General features: G+C 44.1%; 1 protein-coding gene across 1 annotated transcript in view; it reads right to left on the reverse strand.

The window, feature by feature from the left end:
- CELSR2 (cadherin EGF LAG seven-pass G-type receptor 2) overlaps positions 1 to 27,505 on the reverse strand; it is a 691,477-nt gene that overhangs the window by 123,641 nt on the left and 540,331 nt on the right. Inside the window, exons 18-26 of the mRNA XM_085643385.1 lie at positions 25,593 to 25,802; positions 24,422 to 24,605; positions 23,390 to 23,533; positions 22,397 to 22,571; positions 21,486 to 21,653; positions 19,910 to 20,036; positions 4,650 to 4,850; positions 3,874 to 4,048; positions 2,331 to 2,443 (exon numbers count right to left, since the gene is read on the reverse strand). Coding sequence (XP_085499511.1) covers positions 2,331 to 2,443; positions 3,874 to 4,048; positions 4,650 to 4,850; positions 19,910 to 20,036; positions 21,486 to 21,653; positions 22,397 to 22,571; positions 23,390 to 23,533; positions 24,422 to 24,605; positions 25,593 to 25,802 — 1,497 coding nt within the window. The remainder of the gene's footprint in view (positions 1 to 2,330; positions 2,444 to 3,873; positions 4,049 to 4,649; positions 4,851 to 19,909; positions 20,037 to 21,485; positions 21,654 to 22,396; positions 22,572 to 23,389; positions 23,534 to 24,421; positions 24,606 to 25,592; positions 25,803 to 27,505) is intronic.

The following is a 27,505-nucleotide window of genomic DNA, read 5'->3' on the forward strand; positions in this document are numbered from 1 at the left end:
TGCGATGAAATAATAAACAGATCACCTTTATATCCCCTTCCTTCCACATCAAAGTCAGTGCCACTTGCCATTCAAGTGCTCTATGTGATGGACATGCATGTCTCCTCTCATAAGTGTAAGTGCTATTATTCTGGTTTTAGTGGCTTCCCTAACCAGAGAATTTAGACTTGCATCAGTGAACACATTCTTACTACTCATATTTTGTTCATTTAAAGATGCTGAATTTGAGAATATTGATTTTGAAACAAAGTCTTTAATTTAGCAGTTGCTGAGGTCATACATCAATGGCACCAGCAGTCCAAGCTTCTCTCACATACAGAAAACAGGAATGAAACAGCAAGCAACTTTGCAAGCTTCTCTGACATTCATAAGAATCAGACGTTAGAGCAGGGGTCTCCAGCTGTTAGCTTGATAACTACTGGTAGCTCGCCATAACACTGGAAGTAGTTCCTAGAAGTGAAGACCAGCATAGTAGGCAAGTTAGAGGGTCTAACAACATTGAATAAGGCAGCACTACACATCTTTAAACCTCTATAATGGCATCCAGCCTAACCAATATAAGAGCCATATGCTTACACACAAACAAACACTGTGACAGCCTACGGGAGTTGCAATGTGACACCTGTCTCCACTTGCAAGGCCCACTCTACCATGTGTCTTTTGAGTAAACGATTTGATGATTTTGTCTGACAGTATTTTGTCACTCGATATCATGACCTACATCTGGGTGGTCACTATTATGGACATATCTTATGCAGTTACTACTGAAAAAATGATCAAAGTCATTAGTAGCTTGGGACATTTTTCATTGACCAGAAGTAGCTCACGTTATAGAAAAGGTTGGCGGTCCCTGCTCTTGCCAGATGCCATGCAAGAAGTTCAGCAAAAAAAGCAGCAGTCAAGTTCCCCAAACAACATTAGTAGAAGACTCGGGTTTAACCATTAGCTACTCATGTATCCTGTGATCTTCAGAACATGAGGTTTATTCCTCACAAGACCAACTCAGATTTCCATAATTTCGAGATTAGCAAATTAAGTACTATTAAATTGAATATGGGTATCATGGGTTACTTACAGAAATCAGAAACGGCAGAAGGGTGCTACGTAGTGCTACATTTTAAATTAATATTATTATCACAACAAACTTCGCTGAGAGGCATCTCACCATCAATGTTCAAAAGACGTCTAAGGGAAGCTATGATCCAGCTGTATTTACTCAAAATCCTTAATTCCTCTACTGTGTATGGTCCTGATTTGAAGTTTAAAGGACAGATTAATACTCATGAGGGTAAAGGAGTACCTTACTCCTTCGCCTTGATGGACATCTTGTCCACCAAATTTAGACACATCCGCAGGTCCCAAGCACATCTCTCTACATTGACAGGATCTGCCATCATGGCTTCCAGTCAATGTAGGAAAGGTTTGATGGATGGTACTGTCAGCCATGACAGCTGGCCATCAAACCTTTCAAAGGTTTTTTGTTTTTCAAGGCTGTTTGCGAAAAACAAAAATAAATAATGACCTCCCATTCCCCAGAAGCTTTTTTCCAGGGTAGTCATTAATGATTTTTTTTTCTGGCCCTCAGTGACAGTTTTTCCTTGCCGGGTTGGTCAGGAAAAAAGAGCATTACATCATCAACGGTAAATAGGGCAGACGGTGCATTGTACTTCTTCCACGGGCACCTACTCTGTCTGGCATCGGTGGAACCAACAGGGGCTTTGTTGACAGAAAACTTATGTTCCACCCTTCTCTAAATGAGGCTGGTGTGCAGAGAGTTTGGCGAGCACTGTACTTTTTTGCGTTTGTAACGGACAGAACCTGTCGGCCTATCTTTAAATCAGGCTATGTGTTGTCATGTGCAAAGGTGGTTTTAGAGTAGAGGGCATCTAATGAGGGGAAATTCAACTAGTTTAAAAATTCTGTCAGAAGCTAAACAGAGCAACACCCCCCAGAGATGCCCATGTCAATGTGCAAGGGTAAGCAAAGGTGGGAAAAGCCCTGAAGCAATTAAAGAAAGGAAAGTGAGCACAAGATTATTCCCAAGCATGATCACAAGGTGGTGAAATAATCCACAGCATGGAAATCTAAAATAGCTCCACTCTGCAAAGGTTTAATTTTTTATCAAGTGCTTGGCTTATAGTCAAATGGCATTGCTTTACTTGCATTATTATGCTTGTTTTCCTGTCAAATTATTGATTTTATTTTCTTGGGGGCGGAAAAGGTGAAGTAAATTGCGTCTTGAGGATTTCAGGTTTCAACACTAATTCAGAAATCCTTTAAAACATTTGGTGCCACACATACACTCACTCTCCTACATCTTCTGCACATACCGCAACTGCAAAAGCAATGGGACCTGCAAAGCTCCAAATCAGAGTGTCGTAGATGGAGAGCCAGCAGAAATCCGGGTTTCCATACCCTTCAGGATCAAGTCCGACTGCAAGACCTAGCAAGGAGAGTGAGCAAAAAGGTGACCTTTCATCTCAGTTAAATAGCGTATTGTAACTTAATGTTATTACTTTGACACAGATTGCACTGACCCCACACCCATTAGTATTATTTTTTACTTTTGCTTATTTTCAATACCTTTTAGCAGAAGCCCGATTCAAAACACTGGCCCAAATACTGTGGAGCATTAATTTGTTTAGGTGCAGAGCATAGGAAAGTGCACTAAAGAAGGGGGAGTCCAGACAATGTTCGGTTTACCCTCAGCTCCAACAAAGGGGCTTGGAATACATTATTCCATGCTTACTCGTTGGTCAACGGAAGGTGTTAAAGAGAACAAATGATTATATCAATACGCTTTTTTGTCCAATCGAGAGATTAGGCCTCATGAATGTAGGATTCCTTCTGGTCCCAGATGAACTTAGAATAAGCATGGATTAGGTCAAATGATGTGACAGAACACACAGTTTTCGGATTACCCTTGATTTAAATACAGAGGGAATATGAATAAATGTTTGAGATTGCCCTCCGATTGTGATTAATAACTATGTTCCTCCTCTGTGGGTGTCCTGCTTCCTAACACCTGGGCACGTTCACGGATGAAGAAACCCTTAACAAAGGAAGGCAGAACAATGTTGAAAATCAGCATTAGATATATAAACCACACACCCCACAACTCGTGATACTGGAGCATCTCAACAACCACCACTAAAGGTGAGCACACCCCAGTCAAAGAAATAACTTCACTCAACTACTATGCAGGAAGCAGGCACAGCCAAACATCAAACAAATATTTCACTGACAATACAGAAGTAGTATAACAGCCCGAGGAACGAGCTACCATAGCCTGGGAATTAGGGCTGCCACTGCAGAACTGAAGTACAGAGTCTAGGGCATGGGAAATGCAGGATTAGGACCCCATCATGGTAGAGTAACATCTTCCAAGTACTAAGGATCTCAGAATAAAGCCCTGGAAACAGTCACCAATTCTATACTAGGCCTAGTGAACACATTTATGCATGCGTTGATTCTAAATTTAACATCGGAACTACAACATCTAGCTGAACCACCACCATATCTTGGTATAGCCACACGCAGACACTGGAGGAGCAACGCACCACACATCCCATAAAAGGTGGGCACAACTAGCTTCATGCAACTACAGCTGACACTGATTAGACAGAGTACCTCACAATCCGAAATTCCAATGTGGCCCACCAAGCAGACACCCCTAATACAACCCTTATACGCACTCTACATCTACAAGGTTTGAGCTGAAATGTACAAGCCCCAACTCTTCACCACACTTAAATCCCACCTCATGGAACAACCCTGAAGGATTGACTCACTGACTCCATCCCACCCTCTAACATAAAGCATGGTTGTGGAATGATGCTGGCAGAGCCCAACCAAGGACCATTCTTTACCTACCAGTAATGAAGGTAGGCACTCCCCAGCCCAGCATGTAGTAGAATCTCATGGGACTATAGTTGATATCCCGCACCTCGGTCAGCATCCGGTAGATATGAAGCCCTTCCAGTAGCATCCAAGAGAAAGTGCACATGAAGAAGAAATGGAGCAGTATGGCAATCACCGTGCAGGCAAACTAAGAAAAAGAGAAAGGACTGTGTGAAGACCGAGAAGGTGTAGAGCAACAGGATAAATTCTCAGAGATCAAAAGGCAAGCAGCATGAGTAATTATCATACAGAAAGATTGATCATATGATCTCCTGTCAGTAGCAAAGATACTAAGCATTAGCTTGCAGTACGAGGAAATGGGTAATAATTGGACAAAAATAGAACGCATCATCTTTCATTATCATTGGGTGCAAATAACAAGAATGTGTGTCATGAGTAGGAAACTAAAGAGACATGATGATTTCTTTCTTAGAAAACACGGCATTTAAAAGTAAAATAGGCAGTGATTTTAACCCTTGAGCTCACACTGACCATTTTCACTCCTCATCACACAGTGGAATTAATGCACAAAAGATAAACGAGAAGTCCCAGGCACTAGGGTGATCAGAGATGCTTGTATTGAGTTTTCGTTCGCATCAGTACACAGGAGCGTGGGCTGCTGCATTGCAAAAGAAAGTGCACCTGCTGAGTTGTAAATGGCAGTCCTGTACCTGAGGAGATCAAAATCTCAGATCCAGGACTGGAAATACATTCAAATGGCAATAAAAGAATACGAAGCCACTGCCTACCGGAATGTCTGCCTGGTTAATTCCAAGAAGAAAGATGAGCAAGGAGAAGAAGAGGGCCACCATCAGATTTTTGCGGATGCTATGCAAGTTGGAACGCAGTGACCTCAGGCAGACCAGGAAGAGGAAAGTGAGAACAATTCCTCCAAGCGACACAGCAATGGAAGCATAGGTTATGGCTTTCAGTGGCAGAATTTCTCCATTCTGTAAATGGGCAGAAAAAGGAATGATCAGTTTGGGAACAAATCACAATAAATATAAAATCAGACATTAAAATAAGATTTATTGACACAGGCTGAAACATCGGTATCATAGTCTGAATATCCTGGACTTACCTTTCAGGAGGATAAGCCCGAAACTGCACTGTGTCCAGAACAGCTCCAATGAAAGGGAGTGTCTGTATCACATTTTGAAATGCGTTCACCCTTCCCATTGTCGGAAACGCAATTGCCCTCATGATGTGTAATTCTGCCCTAGGAATATTGTTTCCTTTTCCAGTAAGGGGAAATATTTCTTCCAATGGACTGTAAATCAAAACTAATGCAACAGGTTCAGCACTGCCTGTGGGTTCAATTGGAATTGTTTGAATGTGTGCATCTTTACCAGCTAGTAAGGTTTTACCTGAATGGCTTGCCATTGGAGTACAGTTGCTACTATAACTAGTGTTTTTGTAAATACTCTTTGTGCTGACTTTATGCCAAATTGTAACAATCGGAACTAGGAATGCACTTCCATCATCTCAAACCTGTGATGGATACATGTCCGTATAAAATTAGGCATCTTTCAGATCTATTGTCACCAAGTAGTCCTTTTCCTCCAGCAACAGTATGAAAACTTGGAGAATTGTGATTTTGAATCTTTGTGGTTAAATAAATCTGTTCACAAATCATGGGCTCGATACTAGTTGCTGTGCTCGATCTTGTATTGGGATTAAAAACTACAAGGAGTATATTCCTGTATCTGTTTCCTTAAGAGGTACCTCCTCTATTGTGCCTTTGTGCAACAACTTTTGTATCTCCTGCTGAAGAACTTGTATGTGTTCCTTTTTGTATTTTAGTAATCTGGACTTTACTGTTGGAGATTTTTGGATAAATTATTTATATGCAATATCTGTATCTAATTAAGCTTAGCACCCATTTATCTATTGTCGTGGACTCCCATTCGCCTAAGAGTTCTATTATTCTGCTGCCCTACTGGTGCTGAGTATAGTCGGGGCTGTTGTGCAGAATCATTTTGTGGAAGTGGCAGACCCTCAGGAGGTCTGCTCTCTGCCTCTTTCTCAGCCTTGAAGACTATTCTTGGTCTGTGATGCCTGACTAAATGTTGCCCCTGCGGCTTCTCTTTGGAACTGGGATGCATGCATAGGTTTACCTTGACCTTTATCTGGAGTTCCACCCCTCTTGAACAAGTTACTTACCTTTGGTAACACGTTATCTGGTACAGAATGTATCTAACCAATGATTCCTTACTTAGAGTTATCCCCAGGTGTCAGAATGGATCAGGAAACTTTTTTGTGAGCAACACCCCTGCGCGCCAGTAGGTGGCGTTGTTCGGCTCCACAAGGCGTCATCCACCCCTGAAGTGACGTGCGCGGTGCCTATATAAGCACCACCCCAGTGCCCTGAAGTCTGATTCTTTTTTCGACTTTTCCACAGCAGGAGCACCGAACCACGAGAACACTGATGATTTGTGTGAAAAACTGGGGCCCTGAAAGAGGAAAGCCCTGTCCCTAGAAATCTGTTCACAGAGCGGGAAGAATGTTTGGGTCCGTAAGGAATCTGGGGCTAGATAGGAGTCTCTACCAGATAAAGCATTACCAAAGGTAAGTAATTAGTTCATCTGATAGAGACTTTTAGCCACAAATTCCTTACCTAAGAATAGTTACCCAAGCAATACCTTCCAGGAGGTCAGTCAGCGAAACCATTCCAAACCAAAAGGTCCTGCAGGACCAAACAAGCAAAGTGCCCGTCGGCGAGTGGGGATGGCTGTGGCTACGGAGAACCAAGCCTCCGTGTAGCCACAGGTGATCCACGACCCCACCTCAAGCAATGGCGGCACATACCTGGCTGGTGGACTCGGCTTGCTGCTCCCAGCGATGCGAGTGTTGCGGGTAATTTTTCGTAGTGTGAGGAGCGCCGTGAATCAGGACGATTTAGGAGGAGAGGCGGCTTCATAACGGCGGAGAAGGATTTGCACGCCCAGCTGGAGCGGAGCAGGCAGCCCGGCGGCACGACCTTACAGGGTGCTCTGAATTGGGTTTACTTCCCCCGGCGGCCGTTTTTGCGCTGGCGACTCAGCAGTGGTGGTGAAATACGGCTCAATGGAAGCGGAATAGAAGCTGAACCAGGGGGAAAAAAGGAAATTGAAGAGGCAGGAGAAAAGGTGAGGAGGATTTGGGAGGAGACTCGGGACCAAGTGCAAATTCAAGGGAAATCCCAGTGAATCTAATTGAAATATAGAGCCATGGGGAGGACAGGGGGAGGAATAGAAGTATAGAGATATATAGTATATCGAAAACTAAAGAAGAGGATAAAATGGGCAAACCCCAGAAGGATGTAAATATTGTTAGCAATTCAAGCAAATCAGATGTCGTGGCCCGCCTCAAAGCTAAAACACGTCAAGCTTTGGCAAAAAAAGCTGCATCCGGGCTAACAAGGAAAAGGACAAGGAAAACAATTCCAGCTCCCCCGGCCTCGACACCACCCTCGAGATTTCAGAGGATGAGACCACCACCCCCCCCCCCCCCCACTGTCTCTCTACAACGTGAGGGGCAGCCCGAATTATTGGCTGACCAGGTGAGCGCCACACAGGAGCTGACAGAAGCTGTTGTCGCATCAACTAGGTCTCTACAGGGCAGCCCAGCTCAAGACGGTCCGAAGAAAGGTGCAAAAGAAGTGAAGGAAGTGAAGGAATTCCATTGTTTATAAAGAAAACCACCTTACAACTGCCACATCTTCCACAACCTCCACAATCCTCTTCACCAACCTTAAGTTCAGTTTCAAAACCATTGAATGCTTCACCGCTGGAGACAGGACTGGTCTCATTAGGATTACTAGAAGAACTGGCTCCTAAAGATCAGGTAATAACCCAACCAAATTCTGAAACTGAGCATTTAGAAGCTCAGCATCAACAGCAAGATCCAACTCAAGTACAAGTTTCGGCGGCGCCCTCTATACTCTTAACCTCCGTGAATGCAGCGGGAAAGACTTTGTCTAGGCCAAATCCCGCTCAGGCCCAAGACGCGGCAGATAAAGGCAGAAGGATCGCGATTGATACCTCTGTGAATTTGATGTCACCTCAGCTTCTGCTACATTCCCAGCCTCAATCTCAACTGGGATTTCAAGAGCAAGTGTTGCCAGAAGCTGCATCGGCTCAGGCGGATACTAAGGAGGGAAGCACGAGTATTGGTTCTGTCGGTCTGCTAAGTAATTCCAGCCAAAATACGGAGACTATGGGGGTTTTTCAGTTAGATATCAGAGACAGGCTGAATCTAATTTTGGAAGAGGTCCGTGAAATGAAAAAGACGCAGCAAATGGAAATCGCTGCTCTGCATCAGAGACTCGGGAAAATCGAAGAAGCGATGACTGGATTGCCCATTAGATTGCAGGAGGCGGAAGCCAGAATTTCCGTATTGGAGGATCAAATGAATATGGCTATGGGAGATGCAAAAGAGGCGGCTAAAAGGAAGAGCTACCTCGAGAATAAGCTGGAGGACCTTGAAAACCACTCTCGGAGGTCCAACCTCCGGATTGTTGGGGTTCCTGAAGGAATAGAAGGCTCCCAAACCCTCCAATGGGTAAACTCATTCATTAAACAGAATGTTCTGCCTGAGTTTGAGGGCAACCTCACTATTACAAGAGCTCATCGAGTTCCAGCACAACTTTTTCCTAACTCCACGATACCAAGAACTATCTTGTTGAACTTCTGACAAGAGCTATCTAGCAGAGACAGTTTTTTTTTAATGGGACTAATAAGTGTCGTATATTCTCCGATATGACTGCCGTTGCTGTGCGTAGGAGAAAAGAATTTGTTAAAATTCTGCACTTGTTTAAAGCTCATGGCGCTCAAGCATCAATCGCTCAGCAGTCGAAACTGAGAGTTTTAGTCAAAGGAAAGTTCTTTATGTTCTCAGACTTAGAAGAGGCCCAGGCCTTACTAAAGGAGATCTCAGTAGGGTCTAGCGCTTGAATATAGGCATATATACAGATCTACCAATGGCAATAGTAAGGGTGTCCTCCCCCTAGATACAAGCTGGACGGGTTTAGCCTTTGGAGTAGCTTCAAGGTATTGCTGGGGGTTTCTTAGGCCAGCGGAGTCTGTAATGATTCCTAGATAGAACCATTATACGGTGACGGGGGGCTGAGACGACCTTAAACCCCTTTTATAGGAAATGCGTTTACTGATAGGAAACTTTGAATTGTCGTTAAAGGTATTGCTGACATTAGTCCATATTTAGATCTACCATATGGTACATGAAGAAGCGTATAGATTCTGGTATATATTCAGATTGATTATATGGTAAAGTAAAGGGCTTCCTTCTCCTCGAAGATCAGCTGGACTAGCCAGCCTATCAATCAGTTTTTATAAAATATTGCTGGAGGTTCTGGGGTCAGCGGGGTCACTCAGGGTGTAATTTCATGATACCCATGAGGTTAGATGGGAGGGGCGAAATGTGGGCAGTGTGGCCGGTAGGGTTTCTTCCACATTTCAAGGGGCGGGTATTTTTCTTTTGGGGTGGGAAGGGAGGATTCGAGGTGGGGTTCACAGCAGAAAAAAAAGCACAAGCATAAGGTCCAGAAAATACACAAGGTAGAGATAATTATGGAAACCAGTAAATGTAAGATCCTATCAGTCAATGCCAACGTAATACTAAACAAAAGGAAGTATGGCGCTCTTACTAGATAGTTATCTTCATTAAATCCCCAAGTTCTGTTTCTGCAGGAGACACATTTGAAATCCAATTCTCCTAAACTTTTTATACCCAAGGTTTTCTCTAAAGTTTTTTTTGCATCTTCAGGTCTTGCGGTTAGAGGAGTGGCAATCTACTTTTCGAGTAAACTTCCTTGGGAATTTTTACAAGTGCATTGGGATACACATGGGAGGTGGATATGTGTAGTAGCTAGGTTACAGGAGAAAACGTTAAATTTTATAAACTACTATGGCCCTGTTTTAGATGATATTGTACCCCTGGTTCAAATTAATGATATATTGATAGGATCTCCCGAGCAGGTGATATTTGGTGGGGATTTCAATTTCATACAGAATGTAAGGAAAGATACCTCGAATAAAAACAAAAAACAACTAAAACCAAATACAAAAGAAATAGTGGGAGCCATTACACAAGAATATCAATTAGTGGATCCATGGCGGGAAATCAATCTAGATAAGGAATTCTACACCTGCTACTCGCACCGTTTCCGGACGGCGTCTCGAATAGATTTTTTTCTTACCTCCAGATCCCTCCAGATTCAAGAGGCTGGTATAGGTTGTAACCCGTTTTCAGACCATGCTTATGTTGGGATAGAAATGGTGCTTGGGGGAGGAAGAAGGGAACGTCCCAGGTGGCAGCTGGATCGTCTCCTCTTGCAAAACAAGGATTGGGTTTGAAGGTTCAGAGAGTGGATCCTGGAATATTTTCAGATTAATGAGAATACGGCAGCCCCCTTTTCAGTGTGTGGGAGGGTTCAAGGCACAGCCCAAGGGCAGATAATAGCCTTTACAGCAGCCCAGTCCAATATCCGGAGGACTAAGATAGCTCAATTGCAAGCTGAAGTGGATCGGGAATAATCTTTCCAACTCCAGCTTCTCCCAAACCAATATGAGCAGGCAAGAACAGCGCTGAGGGATATTTTTATTTTAGAAGAGGTTTGCAACTCACAAATATTCCAGGAGAGGGTCTATGAAGAAAGCCAGCTAATTGGCAAATTCGTGGCAAATTCCACAAGGAAAAAGCAAGAATCAGCTATAATATCTAAAATTATAGACCCTGGGACCAGGCGAGAAGTAGTTAATGGCAGCGATATTTCACAGACTTTCGTTGACCATTTTCGCTAGCTGTACTCTACTGAATATCTAGTGGAGGAGGAGCTAATCCAGGAATATTTCATAAATATGAATGTTCCCAAACTCTCAGATAATCGGATTGGCGAATTGGGAATGGAAGTGGAAGCTACCGAAATCTCAGCAGCTATTAAATCAACAGCCGGGGCAAAATCTTGTGGGCAGGACGGCTTCCCTATCGAGTTTTATAAAGTTTTTTTAAAGGAACTAACTACCCCTTTGAGAAACTTATTCAACTTTGTCAAAAAGGGTGGTGCTGTTCCAGCTGCTTTTAAAGAAGCAATAATCGTCTCTTTTGTTAAAAAAGATAAAACCTCAGAAGATGTGAATTCATATAGGCCCATTAGTCTTTTGAATTCGGACTATAAAATCTTGATGAAGATATGGGCAGAACGTTTTTTACTTGCCGCCCAAGAGATAATCCACAGAGATCAAACTGGCTTTATAGCAGGGAGATCAATGGCGGCCAACACACAGTTTTTAATACATGCACTGGATTATTTTAATACAAACTCCATTCCGGCAAGTATTGTAAGGGTTGATGCGGAGAAAGCCTTCGACCATGTGAACTGGAGAACCCTGTTTGTCACCCATGGTCGGTTTGGGTTTCCTGCACAGGTAGTCAATATGCTACAAAATATCTACCAGGGGGCCATGGCTCAGGTTATAATAAATTCAAATTGTGCAGGAACCATAAAAATAAACCGCAAAACCAGGCAGGGCTGTCCGCCTTCGCCGTTGGTTTTAAAGATACAAAACAATGCTGCTATCCTACTACCGATCCCTGACATGGCTAAGTTAAAACTCTTTGCGGACGACATTATTTTATACCTGACCCCCGATAAAGAGAACCTCGAAACAGCTTTGAGGGAATTTTTGGATTTTGAAAAAATAGGCGGGTATAAAATAAATGCCAATAAAACCGGGGTTCTTGCCCTCAACGCAGATCTGAATTCTTTTCCACCTTGTCTGAAGATACAAGCAACAAAAACTGACCCTATAAGATACCTCGGGATATATGTATCTAATCAGTATCATCAGTTATTTGAGTTGAATTATTTAAGAATGAAGGGCAAGATCAAGAAGCGGTTGGAACAATGGACACTACTCTCCCTATCGCTAGTTGGCAGAGTTTCATTAATTAAAATGTCCATACTTCAGCTGCATATTTTTTTGTATACTAATGTCCAGATTAAAATAAACCAGTCATATTTTAGGTAAATTGACACCCTACTTAGGGAATTTGTTTGGGGTAAGAAAGCTCCAAGGGTCAAATTGAACGTGGTACAATTACCAATAGTACAAGGGGGTTTAGCGCTGCCTCATCTGAGAACTTACTATGAGGCCGCTTTTTTAGATTTAGTGTCCAGCTTGATTGGATCTAACCCTATCAGAGACAGCTTTTTTATATATGAAATGACACAAGAAGTTGGATCACTAACTCAAGTGTTTTTAAAAACTTCCAAACTTCCAAAAAAAACACGTTATAAGACTTTAAAAGATTATTTTTCTAGACTTCAGTCCTTTTTTAAAAAGATGGGCTCGTCGGGTCTCCAATATCTAAAACTAAGAGAATGTACTAGTCTCGGACTCCAGTTGCATTTAAGGCATATAAATATTTGGAAAGGCTGTGGACTTTCTGAGCGAAGGCATTTCATAGAGCAAAATAGGCCGATTTCCTGGCAAGAAGTAATGGCAAGGGTGGAGAGCCATCGGAAGCCGACCTTTTTTGAATATTTACAGGTTGTTCATCTGTTAAAAAATACCAGTGGTATTTTGGATACCCCTAACCAATTTGTGGTAGCCCTTTATGGGGCAAATGCTAAAGGGGTGGGAAACTGGTATAGACTGTTACATAAGCAGGGACAAGTTCCCGTGATAGAGAATCATTTGGATAAAATAACTCGGGAGACCGGATGTAGGCTGGCTGGAAAGGATTGGAAGTCCATTTGCCATTTAGGAAGCAAATCCCTGTGTGCTGCAAATTTCAAAAGGATGGCCTTCCTATCGCGATGGCTCTCTTATTTAACTCCGGCCACCTTAAAAAAAAGATTCCCGGGAGTTGAAAACAAGTGCATTCGCTGCCAGATAGATGGGGAAGGCGGTTGGCATCATACTTTTTTTGCATGTTCAGGACTTAGGCTTTTTTGGGAGGCAGTTTTCTCGGATATTAAGCAAGCAATCGGAAAGAGTATTTCGCTCGAGGCCGAAGCTGATTTGTTTGGAACTTGCAGAGATGAAACGATGCTATCCGAACCCAAAAAAGCCTTCGTATTTATCTCTTGTACAGTGGCTCGCTCCCTAATTCTGCAAAATTGGAAATCCAGGGAAGCTCCCTCTCATTTGAAATGGTTCAATAAAATGAAAAGAACCCGAAAATTCGTTGAAGCTTACGCTAGGAGGGTAGGAGCTATTAAAAATTTTGAAAAAAATTGGAAGTTTTTTAATGAATTAGAAAAGTTTCAAGAGAGATCATAACACTTGGGTTGGTAAATCAATGTAGCAGCTTTTACTAAAATGCATTAGCACTTTCTCTTATTGCACTTCAGTAGCACTTTCATAGTTTTTGCACTTCATAGAATGACGTATTCTGTATTATTTAAAAAAAAAAAATGTAGTATTAGTCAATGATGTAATGAGCCACTATAGCCATAAGTTCTCGTTTTTAATAAAATGTTGTAGCTATGATGGCTTTAGGTGATAAGACGGCACTAGCACTTGATTGGCATTGCACTTTAGACGCACTAAGAATTTTCTTCATTGCTGCTATGTTGTAAGATAAATTTGCACTTTGCTTTGTGAATGAGTATATGACTAGTTGCTTTAGCTTCAGCTCTTTTTTATTATGTATTGAGAGGCTGTCATCTCGATTTTTTTTTTTTTTTGTAGAAACTGGTTTTAATAATGATTTTAAGTATATCATGTACATCATGAACCTAATGCTCTGCTCATTACAAAAAAAAAAAAAGCTTTGTGCGAAAAATCTGCTGTTCCTTCGTGAGCCCTGATCTACATCATATAAGCTCTCACCACAAGTTCAAACACAGTTTCCCTTTTCAAAAAAAAAAAAAAAACAAAGACACCCTCAGCTGATGAAACACTGGGATAGTTTACATATTTCTGGGTCTCATTACTTGGTGAAGTTAATAGCTGAATCCATCTCAACTAGGACATCTCTACTGGAGTTTAACTCTATAACCCTATGCATTCTGGGAGTTAAAGCCCTAGTTCACTTTAGTTTTATCCAGTTGAACTGCCTTCCCTAATTAAATTTAGGTCGGGGAGATTTAACTACATGTAGGGGATTTGTATACCCTTTATAGCCGCCGCAGCTTGTTATGTTAATTTCAAAGAGCTATTGGCCACCTGGCAAGACCAAGGCGTGTCTCCGGGCAATGTTAAACCCAAGTAATTAAACTCATTTACCCTATGCAAGGGTTTTCCCTCTAACATGATAAAACCTGTATAGGACCTGTGTGGGCTGATGGTCATAATTTAAGTTTTTGGGTGATTGGAAACCAATCCAAGGTCATTGCAGTAAGACAAGCATCTATCTACCAAAATGTGTAGACCAGCCTGGGTCTTTGATATATGTAAAGTATCATCTGCAAACAACTATAAGTATCCTGCTGAAGTTGAATAAGTATAACCAACAAGCCAAACGTGATCTTATTGTTCTTCAATGACTCCTATAGCTTAGGGCAGGGGACTAGGTCGAACTCAGATTTGAGGTCCACAAACACCTAGTACATTTTTCAAGTAGAACAGTTTTCCAGTAGATGGTAATAAACTGTAAAATCTGGTCTACTGTACTAACCTGGCTTTTAAAGCCCGATTGGAGCTGTGACAAAGCACCATGTTCCTCTATCCAATGATCGAGATGATACATTATCTGTCTACAAAAGATCTTTTGGATCACATCAATTATACTAATGGGTCTAAAATTAACGGGGAGTCCCTTGAGCCCTTTCTATGCACAGGAACAATCTCAGCAGATTAGCAACTAGATGGGAGAGCCAAAGTGCCCGTCCCAGTGGACCAGACTGTCCACACAGTAGATTCGAGTGTGATAGGTAGGCAGGGTGATGGGTTGGCCTACAAGAAAGGGAGTAACCACCTTTGAAAGGAAGAAAGTTCTGATCTGAAGGATCAGCTTGTCTGGGAAGATTTTGAGGTAGGAAGGCTTAGACAACAAAGTCTGGAGCTCACTGACCCTCCGGACACATGTTATGGCCACTAGGAAGGCCATCTTATTTGTAAGGAGCCTGAGAGGACAGTTATGCAGTGGCTCAAATGGAGCACACATCAGAAAGGTGAGTACTAAATTGAGGTCCCACTGAGGCATGATGAAGGGTGAAGGTGGGAACGTGTTGAAGACCTTTCAAAAACCTATTCTCAAAAGTGGATTTGAACAGGAATGGCTGATCTGGCAACCGCAGAAAGGCTGAGATGACAGAAAGATAGCCCTTTAAGGTGCCCAAAGCAAATACCTGCTAGGCAAGAGAAAGAATCAACAGAAGGACCTGAGAAAGGAGGGCAAAGAGGGGGGGTCAACCTGTTTTTCTGCACACCATGCCACAAACTTGCCCCAACGGCAGGCGTGTACGGTCTTGGTGGAGGGATGACTGGCTGCGAAGATAACATTGAAAACTTCAGATGGAAGGTCGAAAGCTGTCAACTGTAGCCACTCAAAGTCCATGCATGAAGGCGGAGCGTTGTCAGGTTTGGGTGGAAAAACCCTCCCCTGCTGCTGCAACAGAAGATACTCCTGAAGGGCCAGCCTGATCGGAAGACCGATGGCCATGCTCAACAGCCCAGGATACCAAACTCTCCGAGCACAGTCCACCAAACTCTCCGAGCCCAGTCTAAAGGTACAAAGATGACTTGGGCCCAGTTGTTAATGATCTTCTTAAGAACTCTGGGCAGGGGTGGGGAAGCATACAGGGGGCCTGAGCTCCCCATTGAGATAAAAAGTCTCAGAACGAGAGACGCCTTGGAAACTCCAGATCGCATTACTGCAGACATTGTCAGTTCTCAGATGCGGCAAACAGATCTTACCAAGGCTCTCCCCACTGCTGAAAGAGACCTTGCACCACCTCTGGATGGAGACGCCATTCATGATCCACTAGGCATCTTCAGCTGAGTTTGTCCGTTCAGAGAACCCGCCATGTGTTGAACCACCAGGGGTATGCCCTAATGTTCCAGCCATGTCCAGAGGCAGAGGGCGTCTTGACAAAAAGTCCAACACTCTACCTCGCCCTGTTTGTTGCAGTACCACACAGCAGCGGTGTTGTCCGTGTAAACCTGCACTAGCAGACCCTTGATGAAGGTTAGAAAGGCTATCAATGCCAGACGGATTGCTCAGAGCTCCAGCAAGTTAATGTGGAGTCCAGACTCCACCAGAGACCAGAGGCCTCTGAGCTCCACCTCTCCCAGATGGCCGCCCTTTCCCATGAAACACACATCAGTCACTACTGTCAGATCTGGTTGGGGAAGGGAGAGGGCTTTGTTGCTGACCCAATTGCAGTTCGTTAACCACCACTGCAGATCTTTTGCAGTTCCCTCCTAGATCTGGACCATGTCATAGAGATTCTCCTGATGATGCGCCCACTGGAACTTCAGGTCCCACTGCAGAGCCTGCATATGCCAGAACAGCTCAGATAAGAGAGACAGTGTCTGAGAGTAAGTCAGGTGTGACTTTGGCATGTTGGCAATGAACCCCAGTGAGTGCAGGATGTCTGCCATAGCCTGGAGGTGGGAGACATCCTGCCTGGGGTGAGCCCGCCTTCAACATTCAGTTGTCGAGTTAAGGAAAGAATGGTAACCCTGATCTTCGCAGATGAGCAGCAACCACCGCCATCACCTTGGTGAACAACCGAAGGGCGCTAATAAGAATAAAAGGGAGCATGGCGACTTGAACGTGCTTGTGGCCCACCGTAAACTGCATGTAACGCCTGTGGGCAGGCAAGACGGGAATGTGAAGTATGGTTCCTGCAAGTCCTAAGCTACCAACTAGTCTATTGGGTCGAGGACAGACAGAACTTGCGCAAGCATGAGCATTTTGAATTTCTCCTTGTTCAGGAAGAATTTGAGAGGGCGGAGGTCCAGGAGAGGACGAACCTCCATCTTTTTGGTCACCAGAAAGTAGCGAGAATAACAACCATAACCTACTTCTGGTGTCGGCCCCCTCTCTATGGTTTCCTTGGTCAAGAAAGTCACTACTTCCTGGCAGAGCAAGGAGAGATGATCCTCCGTCAGCCTGTCACAAGTGGGTGGCCTGGGTGATGGGGTAGTTACGAAGGGGAAGGAGTAGCCCCTTCTGACAAACAATCTTCAGTGGTGCAGGTGATGGCGTATCCTGCCTCCTACTGGTTCCCCATGATGGCTGGAAGGTGAACTAAAGAGATTTGAAGGCTGTGGCTGCTGGGGGAGAGGGGGCTGCCCCTACCTCTGGCTGCCTGCATTATCTCCAAAGAAACAGGAGCCATCAAATAACATGTCCATAGGAAAAGCTTGGACAATCCCTGAAAAGCCTGTCATCTTCTGCCAGGTGTGGTGTCATAAGGCCATTGACTAAGAAACTGCTCTGCCTAGTGACTCAGTTGTGAACAGCCCACATCGGATTGTGAACTTAGCAGCACCTCTCCCGTGTGCCATAGCTTGGGAGAGTACGGCCCATGCCTCTTCCAGGACCATGGGCAGAAGCTGTGCAACCGAACCTGAAATTGAATGGGAGTAACGGCCCAAAAGGCACGCGTTGTTTTCGGATCTTAGTGCCACACTGGTGGAGGAAAACATTTTCTTGCCTATGGTGTCCAGCCTCTTGTATTCCCTATCCGGTTGGGTGGAAGGGAATGCACCAGGATTTACACAGGAAGTGGACCATCAAGCTCTCGGGGGCAGGGTGTTGGGTGGGGAAACTGGAGTCCCCTTGGGCAGGGCAATGGCGGTGGCAATGTTCTTGTTCACAGGAGACCCTGTGCAGGGCCTGGGCCAAGCCCGGAGCAAGACATCCATAAGTCTTCATTAAATGGGAGAAGCAGTTCTGACGGGGTAACTCCCGGCTGAAGCACCTCTGTCAAGACATTAGTTCTGACTACCACTGAGGGTAGGCTAAGAACCAGGTATCCAGCCGCCCTCCCCACCACCATAGCAAAAGAGGCTCCTTCCTCCGTAGCTACGGTAGGAAGAGAGACCGAACCAGTATCTGGAGAGGTGTTGAGTCCACTGGCATCCGCCAATTTCTCCTACCAGTCCATATTTGTGTCTTCAGGCTGGTATTCTTCAGGGTCCAGTGGCTCCTCCCAATCTTTCCCAAGTCCTAGCCCATAGAATAGGGCTCAGGCTCCGGTCTGGAAGGTATGGCTCCAGTCTGCGCCGGAGTCGACGTCTGATGACAACCCTGTGGCTCTGTTTCAGAGTGGGGGATCAGAATGAGGACGGTGCTGCCAAAAGGAACCATCAGCGTTGGAAGCGTTGACATCGGGACCAGCATCGGGGGGAAGGTCGAGGTCATACGACCAGCGCCACTCAGGATCCATCTATGGATCTAAGGGGCCCAAAAAGCGCTGGGGGTGGACTCACCAGTGGGGAATCAGTAGGAGCCCCTCCCAAAACGTGGGGCCAAAAGCACTCCAGTGGGGACAGGCCACTCAAATATGAGCTGCATGGCCTTATAAAACTCTCAGAGTTGGGCAGGGGTTGCTCCGGCTCATGGAAATTCAGGGAGGCGCGGAGATGGCCCAGGCTCAATCCCAGAGCCAGGCTTCGAGTAACGATGCTCCCTCGTCTTATCGGATGACTTTGGCGAACAGGGTGAAGTCGAAGACCTCCTTGACTTCTTACTCTTCTTCTTGTGTCTGGGACTTACCGGAGTGGGATGACTGTGATGAAGAACGATGGCTCTGCGACCGATCCCGGGACCTTCCTCTCGACCAGGATCGAGACCATTGCAGTGTCACACATTGGGCGGCAAAGAGCTTGAGGGATCGGTCCCTCAAGGCCTTGGGGTGCATGGCACAACAAATACAGGTCTTGGCGTCGTGGTCTTGCTCATGACACCAGAGGCAGATGAGGTGTGGGTCCGTCACCAACATTTGTCAGTGACAGGTGCCAGAGTGCTTGAAACTGGACTTACTTGTAGACATCCCTGCCACGCAATGCAGCTGTCCTAAGAGTCCCAAAAAATTCAGAATTAACGTTCTCTCACCAGCACAGGCAATACTCTTCCTGGTATAAAGACTGATTTAGAAGAGACTAAATAAGAAATTAAACACATATTAATGAAATATTGCTTGTCTAAATTGCCTACTTTGCTTGGCGTTTGACCATATGCAGCAGGACTTGGCCACAGAGTCTGGTGTTCGGCCTTGTTCTCTGTCCATCCCTCATGTAGACAAAACCAACTATGTACAGCCTTCGGCCATGAATAGCATGGGCTGAGAACAAGGTACAACCACAGTCAGCAGACAGTACAGTGCTGCAGCGGTTGCCCATTGCCACTGAAAAGGAGTTGAGCAGATCCACAGATGGTAAGAGCACTCAACTAAGCTGCCACCCACAGGGCACAGTGGTGAGCAGGAGACATCAGGCAGCTGAGTAACTCAAAGTGCCAAGTCAGAAATCCAGAATCCAGGCACATTCTCAGGGGAGAGGGTAAGCAGTGTCAAAATATGGCTAGTTAGTTTCAACAGAGAAAGGGACACAGCACGCAGAGACATATGGTGCATCACAAGCTATATCCATATGTGCATGGCCCTCACTTCCCCACCTGAACTAGCCCTGCTCGAATCAGCCATTGCTAAGGGTATGAGGATATAAGCTGACTCAGGTCACAAGCTGTGATCGGCATGCATACCTCAAGCCTGGGCCTGGAGGAACAGCACGGTTTGGTTATATAATCGTTTGAAAAGTCTTTGCCTTCTCCATTTTAGCAGGTCGCACGGATGCACTACCTCTCTGCACATGCAGGCAAGCAGAAAGTAAAAAATATTTAGACTTTGTAAAATAAGTTCTCGCACTTAGCCCCACCAAACACTGTACCAATTTAAGTGCGCGACCTTCTCCTTGCCTTTTATTTCTTTCTTACACATCAGTCCTCTGTGACGCTCCCATAAGTCCCACACACCTCTCATCTGTTTCCTAAACAGCATCCTTCTGATGCCTCTTGTAAACCTTCTCATATGAGGCATCCTCATTCTCACCTCTCTTCGGGAAATGTCCATCAACACCGCAAAGCTGGTCATATGGTGACACTGACAGCTGACGTGGGTTTTATTCCTAAAGATGACCTCGCAGCCCTTGGCTGACCATCCACCAATGCCAGTCACCCTATGAAAAGGGAACGACAAATGGATTAATACAATGAAGACTCTTACATATTGCAGTACTGAATTAGGGATTAACTTGGTATTAAGCTACAATGGTATTAAAACACTTAAACAGTTTATCTCATTCTGAATCAACATGTTGAGCTATTTCTCACTAGTTCATCACCACAACAGAACTGACAGCTTGTGCAGCATCAGGCCATATACCAAGAAACCTATCGCCAACAAAGATCTATTGTGACAAGTCTGTCTCCAGTGTTTGATGTTGGTCTCTACTCTCTCTCATCTGTTATATCAATTATCAGCTTTTTAAGATGTTTGCCAATTGTGCAAGCTCTTCAGTGTGACAAACTCTCCTGACTTGCTCTCACATCTCCTGTTTTTTTTAGCTGTACAGTTTACCTGTCTGGCTGACAAACTTTTCACATTCAGCCATGGGTCGCTTGAACAGCTTTCCACTGACTCTATTATAAAACTGCATTAACGGGTTATGGTGAAGCGGTGTGTGGTTATTCTTAAGCGTTCTGTGCTTCTGCTCCAACAAAATCATAAATGAGATCAACCATCCCTCTTAGTAACATGTGCGATCTGTGGGGTCTTCCACGAGTCGCCACTGTCTCTCTTTGTGGTCCACCTATGAGCATCCTAAAACATCATTAGAGATTCATGTGGTAGTCTAAACACAATCCTAATAAAAACATGCCTATTCTACCAGCTAGCGAACAACCATGGCAGCTTAATTGGGCTGCATAAATGTGTGGAAGAGACTAAACTCTGAATGGCAGAAAAATGTCTCAAATGCAGTGTTTCAAAAATCAAGCTAGTAGTCTCCTCCACATCCTCTCCCACAAAATATCAAAATAATTCTAAACACTCGATGTCCTAGACTTAACAACACAAACACGCCACAAAGGTCACAGTATAATAGCAGGGCTAGACTACGACACATTCCCTGACCTAGACAACGTGAATGTAACAGTGTCTCAGAAAGGGCCAAAACCATTAACACCAATGTCTTCTACCTAAGACTCCACAAACAAAAAAGTCTCACTTTCAGGAAAATGTTGAAGACATTTGCCTACTCAATTGCAACAAATCAATCAGGACCTTCCTCAGGCTTGACTGTAGAAATATGCCGAGAGAGGACTTCGTTTATGGACAGCAAAATATCAACAAGCAAGCAATTCCTCCCTCAGCTCTGGGCAACAGGAATTATTGATACAATTAAAGAAAGCATGACTTTTCTATCTTATTGGTGCTAGAGCTCCTTTACCACTTCCTCAGACTTATTGTCTGCTTGCATTGCGATCTGCATAGTGCAAACATAATTTTCAAGTAATGGCGGATTGCACACTGTGGGAGAAGAGCAATTCAGGATTGTGAGCAGTGGGAAGGTGTTTTCTTTTAATTGGGCCTGATTTCAACTCTCTCCCTCACTACCTTTACTCACAGGATGGAGTGGTTCCAGAAGACGCAGATAGGCTTGGAACGCTCCTCGGTTTCCAGGAGACGGAACAAGACGGTGATGGGCTTGTCAAGCACACGCTGCGTTGACTCCTCTGTGTCATGAATGTTGATGCTTACCACTGGGGTGTTGATGATGGGGCGCTTTGGAATCCTGTGAGAATGGGATAATAGGAGTAAGGAACAGGCACAACGAGGAACAGGAGAGGGGACACAAAGATACTGGAGAGGAAACCGAAGTGAGTGTCAAAAATAGGATTTGGATGGGAATGGGGAGAAGAGAAAGAATAGATGGATGAAGGTCAGTAAGAGAGAAATTAATAATAAGATAAATGAGATGCAAAAGACGGAAAGCCTGAGGGTTAAGCACATATGAAGGCTTCTGCTCAAAGAAAAGAACAAAGGGCTTGCTTCAATCGTCATCTAAATCCTGCTCAAAATATAACTCCCAACAATAAGTAGAATGGTGAAAAACGAAAGAAAGCAGGAGGAGGTAAAAGGAAAATGTAGCGAAGATTTGATCCGGCTAGTGCAAGACAAGCACAGATGGAAGGATTTGCTTCAGAGGCCCAATGCCTTTATTTATTATTAAATGTAAGCAATCTTCAGCTTAAGGCAACTTTTTGTAATTCTTCTAAATAACCGTAACAAAACAAAACCAGAGAGCCTCTTCTCTCAGGTGTCCCAGAGAGGTAAAGGGTCATTGAACAAACCAGTGGCTTAGAGACAGAGTTTTGCATATGGCGTAGCTTGCATAGGTTAAAAGAGATTAAAAAATGTGAAAGGAGTGTGCAAGCAAGAGAGAGGGACATATTTCTAACCCTTGGGTGTCTGCTCACTCTATGGCCCTAGGAACCAGTAAATCCCACTATCTTCTGCAGCCATCAAATTTCTTACCTCAGGCTTCTCTTGTCAGTATCATAGTGCTCTGGAAGGAGCCCGGCCAATGTTCGGTAGATGATGACACTTGCAATAGCCTGACCCTCACTCATGGTGGGGTGGCGCCTCTGCCGGTTTACCAAGGCTTGTACCTCGTCAGACTCCGGCTGCCAGTCTTTAGGTGTGGAGACATCTAAACAGGCAAAATAGAAAGTATAATATGTGAAGATATGGTGCAGCGTAGGACTAAAAACATTGCTATTTTGATGGGAGAAACCAGGGGCAGCAGACAGTATTGCAGAAAAGTTTTGAAAAGTTTTGATGAATTCACAAATCAACAGGATTTAAGATCAACTGATACGGTCACTATCTTATTTAAAATGACCTGCACATCTCTCCAAAGTTAGAGTGTGAAAATGATCATTACTTTATAGCTTTATCATGCAAAGCCAAGGGTAGTCCTGCTATTGGTGATGTAACTACTCTGTATGCCTCAGGGAAGCTTGCAGTGATGCTGCCTTACTTTACCCGTTGGAGGAAAGCTTGTGCTGCACTGATTTAAGGGAAGGTTGTGCTGCTCTTCCTGTGCATGACAAGAGCTTTCCATAAAGCATCAGTTAATGAAGTGAGGGTGTGTGCTTACACAGCTACTTCCCAAACTGTACCCAAACTGTGAGTGAAAAAATATCACCACGTTGCTTTCAATACTATACTTGATCTAGATATGCATGAACAGACGCTTGCACCGTACCAAGGATGCACCTTTAGTGCACATGTGGTATCCGTTCTTTGCGTTTGCTACTACGTAACCTGTTCCATGTCTAGCCGAGGACTGAAGTACTGCTACGAGTACAGTATTTGCAGTGTGTGAACTTTACACTACTACAGGCTGTGCTTGATATCTTGTGTGTGAAAAGATGCGGATTGCTATAGCTCAATGTATGTTCTTTGGTCCCCATGAAAATCTTGTCATCTCACTAATACAATAATAAAATTAGAAAACAGACTCACACTTCACTTCGGTGGGTTTGAAAACAGACTCAGGCAAGATCACAGTGGTTTCCAGGTCTGCCGGCTTCTCTCCACGAAGGGCTTCGTACCTTGGGAGTTTGGCACCCGCAAAGTTCACCTTGTCCAGGCGTACAACAGAAATCACTGAGCACAAGGAACAAAAGCTGAATTAATCATACGAACTAGAAGCATAGCAAAGGGGGAGAATGACTATGTTCAAGTTACTGCAATAGCAGGGAGAATTAAACTTAATTGGCTGAGTAGTGTACTGTTTTCACTAAAGGGCTTTTAGGGACCATCAGATTGATACCATGGTGTTTCGACTGCATGCCACCAGAATATTGTGGATTAAATCTCATCTGACAGAGATACTGTATTCTCAATATTGGTTACAAAAATAGCACCCCAGTGGCGTTGAGGGAAATTCTACACCCAATGGACATAATTTTAGTAAATTATATTTGTGACACAATATTTATGTCAGACAAGATTTTTGACAATGAGATCCTGGTGTATAATTGTTCTGGCAGAGCTGTGTATATTTTCTGTACTGAATTGCCCAGGATTAAGGAACATTGACTGACCAACAACAGTGCTACCAGCACAGGCAAAGCTGGGTGCAGAGTCAGAGTCTTGAAACCATGTTGTGCTAAAGGGCAGAACTGCAGAATACTAGCACAAATACTAGCACAACTGTGTGTGAGGTCACAGTACTGCAGGATAAGGTAATGCAGCAGGTGAGAGCTAAAGCTCGTTTGTGGAGCTGTGTTTGCAATTCAGAACTGGAATAGCTGGAGTGTTGAGAGTCAGGACCTAGATATGTTAACAAAGCTGTTTGTGGTACTGAGAATCAGTATTTAAGATATACACCAGGGCATAGTTGCTTCAGCAATACCTCCAACGGATCTTTGCACGGCCCATGATTTGCAGCCTCTCTTACTCCCTCTTTAAACGTGGAGAAGGAAACTGATGGCCTTATATCATTTTTAGGTACAAAGGCATTGTAGGGGATTGAGACTGACTTCTGCTTACCTATGTTAGGGGTGATGATGGTGAAGGGCGAAAGGTAGGTCTTCCTCATGTTCTGCGCTAGGGTGCTGGCATACAGCTCATAGTGCTTCAAGAGCTGCACAGTGCCCCCATCCGTCTGCTGGATCAGATCCCAGTGCTTCTTGTTGCTCGGGTCCAGAATTGTACTGCCCACCTGAATCAGGTTCTGTGGTAATAAAGAAACCCTGTCCATGACATGACCAAGATGCAATTGATTCTCGTTGCTGAAAAAAATCAAGCAAGCCCTGGCCCCGTATTGGCCCTCCGAATTGGTTTACACTACAATTCACCCTCTGATCTTTGAGTCAAGATATGCATTACCCAGGAAACACTGAGAGCATACACAAAGTTAAACCATACTTTTCTGAAGCAGACTTCAGAACTGAAGTCCAAACTCCTTTAACTTCACCATCAGGACTGTTGTAACACCAGGCTCACAGCTGTTATTGACATTACTCTGACCCACTATAGAACATCTCCCATGCCATGGCATGCCTCATCACAAAAATGCGGACAAGCCACCATATCTCCAGCAACCTCCCCACAACTGCTCCCACTGAAGCTGCAAGGAGGAGGAATGCTTCTGTCTTTAATGTCAAACCAATGCCAACCCTGATGCAACAATGTCCACAACACAATGATCGCATGAGCAGACCGCAATTTGATTGCTTATTTCCTGTAAGGGATTATTGAGCATGTAAAAGAAAGGATCAATATGCCCTGGGATATACAGGATGGGGAAGAGTTTCGCCCGCAGTCCTATTACTCTCCACTTACTGAGGAGCCTTCTCCTGAGCTACTCTTCGCCGGGGAATCAGCAGCTATGGTCATCAGTACACTGGGTTCACTTGGGCCCAGAGAAGTCACATAAAGGGATGCTACTTAAAAGAGGCCCATCTCTAAAGACCCTGCAACTCCGTCCCCCTTGAACCAAGATCCCTGCCCCTATTTCTATACTAAGCCACTAGGAAGCCCAGCAGGGTAACAGAAGCATCTATAAGTTAGCCTTTTAAAATGGCAGTGATACAATTGTCATTGAGGCAGCCTGTTGTTAATCCTTCAAGGGAGCACAGTGGTGGAAGCAGACACGGAGAATTAACTCTGGCCAGCTTACCACGGTAAAGATGCCCTCACCCCAAGGGCCTCCAATTACCTCAGTGAATTGAATATCCTGCGATGCAGCCAGTCCAAAACCCTGTTCCAAGCTCTCATGCTCCAGGATCCGCGAGGTCAGCTGATAGGCCACTTTCACATCACTGCCGAAGAAGCTTGCAATGTGCTTTGTGGCATTTCGCAGAAGTAGGGCAGTCTGCTGAGACCTCCCTGTGTCCAACCGAGTATCATTCCGGTTCAATTTCTCCACCTGTTGCATGAAATATAACATGATTCCAATATTAACCTGTAAGTCCAATGTGAAAAACACAATACGTTACGCAAACTGGTGCAAAATGTTAAACTGCGATGTGAGTGCTCTACTTGTATATCCACATACTTCCTCCTTGCCTCTCACCCTCTGTATCAGGCCATTTCACAATGCCAGATCTCGCTCCACCAACACACATGTTTGCAATTCCCCTAAACGCTCTTGAAAGAGAAGTACTCCTCTTCAACATGCCAGGAAACGGTGATCACAACATAAATGCAATGGCAGTGGATGTTCATCATAGACAATTCAGTATGCAAGTGTTTTCCTACTCGGATAGTGATCTTAAAGCCCATTAAGTGGAAAGAGGTCCTCATTAATGTAATAAACCAAAAAGTGGTGCTTTCTGTTGGAGTACACATAAACCACAAAATATATCTTTGTTGGAGCCCTCTGCTAGCTGCGCATTAATTTTAAGGTATTTCCTTTACATGTTTTCCTCCACTATTTAGATGTTAGATATGTTCATTCCAATAGACTGATCGGGCGGACGATCTCTAGTATCCTGTTCTTTACCTCATTGTAATCAGGATTCTACAAAATTGGTTTCTTTGCTGCAGATGTGAGAAGCACCCATCTTTATCTTGATGTTACACCTTTATGTACAAACTAACACTATTGACTGATTCATCCAGCTTTTTTTTTCCCAGAGTTTTATATAGCGCAAACTTGACCCGAATCCAATCAGGTATCAGAGCGCTTTACATAGCACCAGTTACGTTACATGAGGACAAATTCATTTTTTGTTAGGCACAGGGAGATTAAGTGTTTTGCCCAGAATACAGGATGTTCAGCGTCATTATCGAGATTCGAACCCAGTTCCCCAGGTCCGAGGTCGAGCACCCTAGCCGTTAGGCCAACTCCTCTCCCCAGAGGGATCAGGCCACCTCCTTGAGACATGTCAATTCATCAAACATCGTCTCCAGAGGAACAAATCCCCATGGTGACATGTTATTGCTCTATTCCCTGCTTTCAAAATGTTTGCTCTTTTTTATGATTAGGATTACAGTCAAAATAGTACTCCAGACTCTGGAAACACACCCAGATAACTAATGTGAGGTGCTTTTTTGTAAAGACTGTGGTTTCAAGCATGAGAATGTCTCAGCTTCGTCGCGGGCAAGAATTCTCAGAAGTATTCAATTTGCTAGTCAAGTAGTGAGATTTATCAGACTTTAAAAGTTTGTGCCCTACACATATCATTTTATTGATTGATCTGCCTAGTCTAAAGAATACATTTAAGGGGTGATATGATTGGAGTGGTTAGACCCTGAGATCATGCCAGCAGAATCACGAAGTGAAGCCCTGAACGAAGAAAGGCGAGTTTTAGAAATGCTGGAGCTATGACTGCCTCTTTGAAGAGGCCATCCAGCAAGGAGAAAAAAGTTATCTTTCTCCAGTCCTGTATCACCAACAATAATCATGACAGAATGTTTCCTTGTTTGAGGTCTCAGCTGGTATTTTAATTGTGACATCATTCACCTCCTTTAAGGTCTAGCTCTCGCAAGATAGGTTCAATTTCATGAATCAGTCCAAGTTGTTAAATGATGCTGCTGGCTATGGTGTGGATATGTTGTTGAAGGCTGAATAAAGAGTCAAGGGTGAAACCATTACATCGGGTGTTGTCAATAATAGAGTGCAGTGTA

This window comes from Triturus cristatus, chromosome 1_1, assembly GCF_964204655.1.
Source record: "Triturus cristatus chromosome 1_1, aTriCri1.1, whole genome shotgun sequence".
Classification (NCBI taxonomy): Eukaryota; Metazoa; Chordata; class Amphibia; order Caudata; family Salamandridae; genus Triturus; species Triturus cristatus.